Source organism: Papilio machaon, chromosome 4, assembly GCF_912999745.1.
Source record: "Papilio machaon chromosome 4, ilPapMach1.1, whole genome shotgun sequence".
NCBI lineage: Eukaryota > Metazoa > Arthropoda > Insecta > Lepidoptera > Papilionidae > Papilio > Papilio machaon.
This window is the reverse complement of record NC_059989.1, coordinates 6,535,881-6,545,510: the sequence shown is the minus strand read 5'-3', so window position 1 is coordinate 6,545,510 and position 9,630 is coordinate 6,535,881. Positions and strand designations below refer to the sequence as shown.

The 9,630-nt window shown below is 31.7% G+C and overlaps 1 protein-coding gene across 1 annotated transcript; it reads left to right on the top strand.

The window, feature by feature from the left end:
- Positions 1-7,431: 7,431 nt before the first annotated feature.
- Positions 7,432-9,148, top strand: LOC106720134 (INO80 complex subunit B; the record flags this gene model as incomplete). Its single annotated transcript, XM_014514716.2, has 3 exons — positions 7,432-7,622; positions 7,698-8,047; positions 8,630-9,148. Coding segments are annotated over exons 1-3 (921 nt in total), but the record flags the coding sequence as incomplete, so codon positions are not given.
- Positions 9,149-9,630: the final 482 nt, after the last annotated feature.

Below are 9,630 nucleotides of genomic sequence, written 5' to 3'. Positions count from 1 at the left end.
TTTATTTGAGCTTCATAACTGATAGTAATTTTGTGAACGGTATACAATATTTGTGTAAAAAAACATAAATAAGTATAAGGATTACCAGGTTTTATGATTTTTTGGCAAAGAATTAACAGCCTTTTTCACTGCTTGGATGTTTGCCAATGTTTGTACAACAGCCATGTAGACGTTCTTCTCGTCAATTACCGAGGAACATTGATTAAAACTATTAGCTTTGGAGCTTTATAATCCGTCAAACGATTGCTTCGACCGGTTTCACTCACACACGACAAACACATAATCATTACATTAAGTTTTTCATTTGTAAAAAGAATTGGAAAAAGTTGTCATTGGTGTCTTAAGACTTTCAAATTTTAATTATTTAAGTAATCTCCCAGAGCCAGTTAGTGACAGGGAACTGGTTCTCCAAAGACAAATCATTATATTATTTACATAAACCTAATTATTTCTATCTTCAAGCATTATAATTTATACGTATAAATTTATTCAGAAAATTATCAGTAGAAATCTCAAAGGGACTCTTTAAATTGTGAAGCAGGTGCGAGTTATTTTACGTAGCTCATATAATCCCCAGTCTGCGTGAGTTTAATGGACGGGAAGGATCCGCAAAATAACTAATTTATCAAGTGTAGTAAGAAATAGTACACGGCTACGCTACCTTTCCTCGTGAAATATGAGACCTATTAAAGTATTTAGTATAATATAACTTTACATACTCTTATATACTTACTAATATATGCATTTGTATGCTAAATACAATTTCTTTCAATTCTTTATGAAAATAATTATATAACAAAAACCGCGAGGTTCCACTGTAGGAATTCTTTTTAAATACAATGGGAAAAACAACAGTATGTTTCATATGAAACTTTCGGTCGTGGAAACCAAACAATAAAAAAAACAGTCTTCAAAAATTCTAAGATCTTAATCTTATTTCTTTAGCTTCAAAAATCTAGGATTTATTATCACCGATTAGCGCTTGCACCGTCTATTAAAATACATAAATTTCTGATAAAATTAGAAAGTGGACAATTTCTAAAGACTTGTTTTATCAGGAAATTAATTAGTTAAGTTTTTATGAGAGAACTTATAAAAGCTGCTAAGCTTTAGAGTTTAATGAATTGAAAATGTTACTGCTCTTAAAGTGATTGTAAAAATTACTAAGATTTTATTCTATTTATCTCGGTGCTCGTTTACAAAAAAAAATTGGTAAAGCTACAAACATTCGAATTCGTAATATTTATAAAAACATTTATTTTATTTTGTATGGTGACTAGCGAGCAAGGAGTCACCTGAATTCGTCAAAATAGCGCAACGACCGCTGCCCATAGACATCCGCAATTGCAGATCGACAGAGGATCCCTCCGTCAAATCCACCACCCCTTCTCATCCTTTCTTTAAAAAAACAGGTCGGAAGAGAAAGAGGGCTAAAATTAAGCTTACTTCACGCACACTCGTCACACTGTACGCGGAATGACATCTAAATCACACCTGTCTCAGTAGACACACAGTTGTGGTCGTGGTATTGCACCGGTCGGCCCAATTGCGCCACAGATATTGTTGTTGCTCACATCTGTTATAGATATAGTAATAGATATCGTATTTGTTATATATAAAGAATATAAGTTACGTTGTAATTTTACTTCTCACTAATTATATAAATTATTAATGTTTCTTAAAACAATACATTACTCAATTACCTATTCACATAAAAAAGTAAATAGTAAACAAATAACAAAAGTAATCACATAGGAGCGTACCGATTACGTTCGGACGACGCGAAAGTTAATTTACCCTGTCGGTTTCAGCCCTTACAACTCGTTAGAGAACACTAACATTAGCTCTACATAAGTAACATACTAAAGTACATAAACACTTCTAACAACAGATTAAAACAAGTAATTTCGATACACCTTTTAATTTAACACGTTCATTGCTACCGAATATGTAATAATGAGAAAATTATAGTATCATAGAACATTTTCAAATATTAGAGATATTAAGAATTTGGGCTAAAATGCAGGAGAGAAAAATTCAAGTCAATTAAAGATATATAAAAATATAATTAACATACAAACAGCGACCAATGTAAGAACTAGATCAATATTCTTGACCCAATATTGTCTCTATGTTTTTGTTACCAGAGAGCACGGTTCCTACAAAAGATCACGCGTGTCCAAGAAATCATAACTGTGAAGACAGTGTTTGAGAAACTATAACACTAGAAGGACATAGTTTATGTTAGTCGAAACGTTTAATGATAATAATTTTCATGGTAGTAACTGTAGGTAGGTACTACGGTATAGTTTAAGATCGATTGTTGATACATATATAATATACGAGTAGGCATATTCATTAAAACAAACAAACAAGCTCTTTTAATACCTTTGCAACCTAAGCTGATATTTCATAACCCCTATTTTGGTTTCCATGAGCAACAAATAAAAGAGATCAACATAATATTTAACAAGCCCTACTACTATGAATGTCCAGGGTTAAAATAAACCCAACAAATGGCGGCTTAATTGTTGTTGATTAAAGCCATGCAACAAGCTGTACATTTTTAATTGTATTCTGCAGAGAGCGTAGTAATTTATTGTGTCGCCGGCAGCATTTTAAGTTCATTAGCCGCCCAACTGTGTCCAATTATTTTGTACAAAATTGTAGTAATCTATGTCATATACTCGTATGTTTTAATAATGTTAACATTAATTACAATTATGATAGCAATAAGCTTTTATTTTAACATATTAAGTACTCTACGTACTTAATATGTTAAACTTAGATTTTATATATATGAAAGCGATAATTTGCCGCTATACTTAGGAGAAAACTAATATTAGCAGGAAGCGTGTTTTAAATGTTAACCGCAAATATAAAAATAGAAAATAGTGTGATCAATTAAACTGAGATAAATGCACAACTAATATCTTTAAATCCGTAGCGGCTTTAATTCTCCGTTTTAAAAAAATACACTTTTGGTTAGCGTAACTTACAAATTAGGTTCGTTACTTTCTGTGTATAAATACAAAAGCCTTTATTAAATAAACATTTATACAGTATATTAAGTTAATTCATCACAAAACGAAACGTCCTTTTCCACCCACGTCTGCCCACGCATTGATTACGTAGACCGAGTATTATTTATTCTGTTCATATACCACACAAACGTGTCTGAAATGATTTTATTCAACTGAAACCTTCACTCTAATACACATATCAATGGGTAGCAGTGTATATTCCCGTTTGTGTACTGATTGTAAAGATTAAAATGTTTCCTTCTAATAAGCCCATTTCACGGCAGAATCTTAAGCGAACGACACCCCACTGTTAAAATCAATCAAGCCATGTTTACTTTATGTTTTCTTTAATGGAGGGCGTAAAATGATATACTCCAAATTCCAACTATTTCTTTCAAATATAAAGAAAACTCAAATACCAATAATCTTACGAGATACTATTAAAAAGTTAATTTGGAATTGATTCCCTTTTGATATATTATTGTAGATGAACGATTTTTTTAAGAAAGTAAGTTTGGCCCAAATCCATAAATCTTTGCACAGAGGAAATCTGGAATAGAACTTCTTTTAAACTTGCTTGTAATCAGATGTCCTTTTGCCGGAGAAGATTTAGAAAGAAACCGGGGTACGTCTGATAATCCCAAATTTTCTGAGATCATTTTTTTTATTTCGTATGTTTTATTTACTTTTCACTTTTTAATTGATGCTTTAACAATATCATTATTGTAAATAGATCTTAAATATTTAACAGAACTTTTTAAAAATCAAACAAAAAGTTGCTACGACGTAATAGTACACATTTTATATCCATATTTGGGTATAATTCTAAAAAATATATTAAGTATATTTATGTGATTTCCTGAGTTACTTTATATGACTTAAAATATGTAGAGCTAAAGAGTTTTTAGCAAGATCAGTGTTGCCGTACGAAGCAATCAATCTTATTTAACTCGTATCGCTGCACAAAGTAACGTCAGTAAGACGTGCGAGTTTGAATAACAAATGTATTCCGCGTAAGAGTAGCTTTAACTGCATAGAAGCATTATACTTAGTACAAAGTAGCCTTTAAAGCTTTGACAACTTTTTCATTTTTCTCTTTTCAGCTCACGTTAAAGACTGTTAAGTTGATACTTAAATAACTTTTGCAGAGAAGGCGAAAAAAGTAGAGGAAATGAAAGACAAGAAATAGTGTCTTCATCCAGCAGGTACGTATGTATGGGCTGGTGGATAGGTAGGTAGGTATAGGTACCATATATTTTGTGACAGAACTAAACGCAATAGCAGCGTGTCTCTCGCCGGGCCAGACATCCTTGTCTGACTATAGGATAAAAATTTTAAGTCACTTATCCAGGAAAAGAAAGAAAATTATCTATAAAATAGAGAAAATATTATTTTTTTGCACAGACGATACGAAGGTAAAACTGACAACCCGGAACGTAACGAAACATAATATACATGACCACTAAGAATTATTGTTAAAAAAGCAAAATTTAAAAACAATAATTAGAGTTGAACGTTCGTTGAACCCTGTTTGTAAGCCTAAAACTATTGAACTATCACTAAAATAAAATTGAAAAGTACATTTATTTGTAAATTTCATTTTAAATCCAACTCAGCTTGTTATTTTCGGCTGAGTGCAGTTGTCAAATTTCGATTGTTCGCATAGACTAACAAAGGTAATTTTTAACGGGCAGTTTTATACAGTGAAACATTTTTAATGGTTAGCAAATACGTTTTTATTCTAGTGGTTTAAACCGTACTTACCAATATAACGATGTCCTGCTAGCTTATACTGACCAGATTGCATATATCACAAACATTTAAATTCAAATAAATTGCTCTATATACCCATTTTTTCAGACTAGATCAGTACGAGGTGTGTTAAATACAAATAAATCTAGTTAATGCATAGATTTTTTATTACAAGTAATTGTGCACTTCACAAAGCGAAAGTATTAGGTACTATGAAATTCTCTGGCATCAGAACTATTATCGAGTAGTAGTATTTCTGCGCGCCGCCACCCCAATTCGTGCTTCATCAACGTAGAACACAATTGTCTCGATGCTCCACGGCAGCGATTCCTTTTAGCGACTTGATATTTCGATGCCCTAGATGCCTAGAGCGTCTTCTCTACACAATGGCTACAATCAATGCCGGCCTTTGGGTAGAGCGTGGTGAAGCGATCGCCCAGGGCGCTGGACAGAAATGGGAGCAACAAGTCTTCGAATTACACTGTCACATAACCCTGATAAACCCCTCCCCCCTCTAAAGGCATGTCAAAAAATGGGGCGCCGTAGAAATCTCGCACAGGACCCTAGTAAAACCGTTACTTGCCACAAATATTGATTGATAATTCATTCATGACTCTGCATAGCAAGCTCCTTTACTGTTACTTTATTCCGGCTATACCACTGTATTTTAGAGTAGTCATTTCCATAAAAATTTAAATATTTACAAATTCAGTGAAAATTTAGTAAAATGCAATTTAAAATACGCAACATAAAAAATAAAAAATGTTCAACATTCCGTGAGTTATATTTTACAAGCGTTCCATTCCTAGTACTCGACAATTCATTTCACCTTCCGCTTTAGAAATCATGTTTCTAGACGATAAAATAAAATTCTCTTCCCATTTCCTCCCAGTTCTTTAAACACTTTATTTTCTATGAAGTGAATAAATTATTTTCCTTTTAAAATTGAATAAAAACCTGAAATGGGATTTAAGTTAGACCTTTTAAGATAATTGTTGGTTAACTTTTTAAACAAAACCAAACCTTTATTAATATGCTTTGAAACATCAAAAAACGTCATTATGCATTTATTTAACATTCGAAATAGTTTTTAATTAATAAAATCAGATCACAATAGGTACTTGCCGGACGCCTAATTTTACTCCTCTTCCCTCCCCTTCTCATCCTTTACTTATCAGAAAAGGATGGGAAGTGAATGGGATTTGGCAGAAGAGGTTACGCCTAGGAAGAGATAATATCCTCTTCTTGTGCATCCTCTTTCGACTAAAGATAGGCAACGCATGCAAATGCAGGTATCTATGGGCAGCAGTCACTGCTATTTTGTCAAATTCAAGTGGCCGCTTGCTCGATTGCCATCAACCTTTAAAAATACTAAAATAAATTCCTCCAAATCTTCGGGTCGGTCGACAACAATTGCAATCTGTTAGTTCTATGAATGTAATTACTTAATCTTTATAAAATAAATAAAATTGTTCCAAAACATATTAATCTTTTAAAATAAATTCATAAGTGCTCTTTTATGGTTATCCCGGTTACTTCCCGTTAGAGAGCCGGGTCCGAGATTTACGTTTCTCTTGAATTATTCATGAAAACGTGCAACTCTTAATAACAAACTAAACTTTTGTTCAAATCTTTACCTAATGTAAAAATTAAATTAATATTTTGGAAATCTTGTAGTAATAAATAATAAATGCTAGTTTTTGGAACACAAGTCTTTATAGCAAAGCAAATCTCAAATCGTCTACGTCTTATTCCACATCGTATGTACGTATCGCGATGAAATTTGGTATAGATCTAGAACATAATCTAGATAGTCATAGGCTACCTATGATCTCGGGAATGTATACGGTTCCCGTGTGATACGTTTGATTTATATATTTACTCGATAACTCCGCAACGGTTCAACAGTTCATATAGGCAACAAATATGGCACAGATAGTCTCGAGTAGCACATGAGATACATTTCACCCTACTTTAATTCTACTCGGACAAAGTCGTGGGCATAAAATAGTAATTGAACAAAGTTGTTATAGATATTATAATCGAGGTTACGATAGATTGACGCAATGTATATGTTAGAGGAGATCTATTAAACCTAGGAAATTTATAGAATTCCGAAGCTATTGAAGAAATGTATAAAGTGTTGTTGTGAATATTGTCTTAGAAATACATGTCCTGGGAGATGTACACACTAAGTATGCATTTTCTGCTTTGGAAATTTTTCTGATTGTCAGACTGGAGAATAGCAGGAGCACCATGTAAAGTAAATATATCAAATAAGCTACAGTTTAATTGTCTTGAATGTAAGAACATATTAAATTTTCGATTGAGATTATATATAGATTTTCCAGGAAATGTGTCTAGTATAATTTATTTTACACATTTCCAGCCAATTTAAGGAATTAAAAAATCCTAGTTATTGTACACGGATTTATATGTTTATATTTTATATATTTTGCAAGAATTAAAACAACATCGAGGAAAGTGGATACAACTATTTCTAATATAATTTGTATTTATATCAAATATTAAAAAAGGTTAATATAGAAGAAAAGGTTACAAAATTTTGTCGAAAAGGTTTGTGACTATTGTCATCAATTTTTATTGACTGAATTATACTCTCATGTTGACAACACTGACTCACTGACACTGACAGTGACAGTGGTGGTGACACCGATATTCCAATTTCGCGTAAAAGTAAAAACTCCGAATAGTAACATAATTACTGTATAAAACTTAAATAAACTTTAGACTACAACCACCTTTTATTTGAATGAAATAAAACTACAAAAAATATGGTTCGCCGATTACGTGAACAAAGCACAACCGAGGATGAAATTGTCATAGGTACAAATTATTTATGTTATGATAAATACACCTGAATTTTAAAATGCGGAATTATAAAATTGTTAACAATTTTAGATACTTCGCAAGAAAAGAAACAAAAGCGGCACAAACACAAAAAACACAAAAAGAGAAAACCCGAAAATGACTATGAAAGCGACACATCTATAGATGTTTCATTTGAAGATGTCTTAGATAAATCATACAGAGTTAAGTCAAAAAAAGAATTACCTGGTACTTCTGCTGCTGATTATTTAAAGTCTCAAACCATGAAATCATCCTCTGATTCAAGAAAGTCTATCCCCGGCTCATCATCTAGTACTCCTCCAAAAGCAACTGCAAAGAAAAAGAAGAAAGGTAAAGATAGTGGCACATCTAGTGAGGAAGAGAGATGGTTGGATGCTATAAAATCAGGAAAACTTGAAGAAGTAAGTAAATTTTACAACTAAAGTTGTTTGCCTCTTTGTAAAATCTCCCTTATTGAGTTGCGGAAATGGTGTAGGCAAGGTAGATGTTAAATATACAAAACATTTCTTAAAATAAAAAATTGTTTAAAACTATATATGATACATATGGCCTCTTTGAAAACTACCCTTAAACAAATATAAAAAAATTGCTCTTATGTTTGTATTAAAGTACAAGGGCACAAATATCTCCTAACACTCTCATACTTTATTATTTGTGTTCATTGTTCTTGAGTTGATTAAGTCAACTCTAAGAATTTTAATATTGAGAATTGATTTTTTATTGTCATTTGGTTTTGTTATAAAATATTGCTATATATCATACTTCATACTAATATTATAAATGCGAATGCTTAGAGGGATGGATGGATGTATCTCCAGAATGGCTCAACGGATCTTTATGAAACTTTACATAGTTATACAAAATAGTCTGGAAGAACACATAGCCAGTGTAGTTGCCTACGTCAGCTTAGATTTATAAATAAACTTCTTTATAAATCTAATAAAATATATGTGTAATAAATTAATGCAACATTCCTATTTTAGGTAGATGAAGAGTTGAAAAAGATAAAACCCAAGGATCCTAAAATGATGACAGCAAGACAAAGAGCAATGTATGAGAGAGGAAATGATAAAGAAACAAGCCCTGGAGGTGAAATACTGCTAGCTTTGCCTTCTGGCTACAAGGAAAAGGTCATGACTGCGGAAGCTATACAAAAGGCTGCTTTGAAGTCTCAAAAAAGAAAGCAATTAGCTGATGAAAAAAGGGAAAAAGATAAGAAAAAAACAATGGATAGACTTTTGAAAAAACAAGAATCAAAAAACTTGAAAAATGCACAAAAAGGAAAGTCAAACAGAAAACTCGAACCTATGATAGTGTATAAAAATAATAATCAAGAAATCACTTTAACAATGCCTCCAGACATTCCTTATCCCTTAGAAAGAAAGTTACCGATGGAAACACCAAAGCCAATGAAATGTGGTGTTGATGGTTGTGCTAATATCAAAAAATATCAATGTTCTAAAACAGGTGTACCACTTTGTAGTTTAGAATGTTATAAGAAAAATTTATTAACATTACCTTAATGAAAATTCTAAAAAAAAAAATAGTTTTGACTTTTATTATTACTAATACCTCCTGAATAAAGTAGAAAGCACTTTTCATCTTTACAATGGTATATCAATCTATATTTTTCTTTTCAATAAAAGACATCAAATAATGTGGAAACAAAGATTATATATTTTTTCAAGTACACATAAACTTCCGAGCAATTTCACATTTAGATTGTAATTTTTACATCATAGATAAGAAATGACAATATTAATGTAAAAGTAGGGTATATTTTAACATTTTTGTATCATTCTTGAATGAAACAAACTATTAAATTTTAAAGATATAAGTGATTTCAAACATGACATTTATATTGGCTACACAATAACTATTTTTAGTCTATGGATTCACCATCTAGAGGTTCTCACTAACCTAGAATAATAGCCTCAATCAAGATTTTCTGGATAGAATGTACACATGTGTTCTACAGGACATA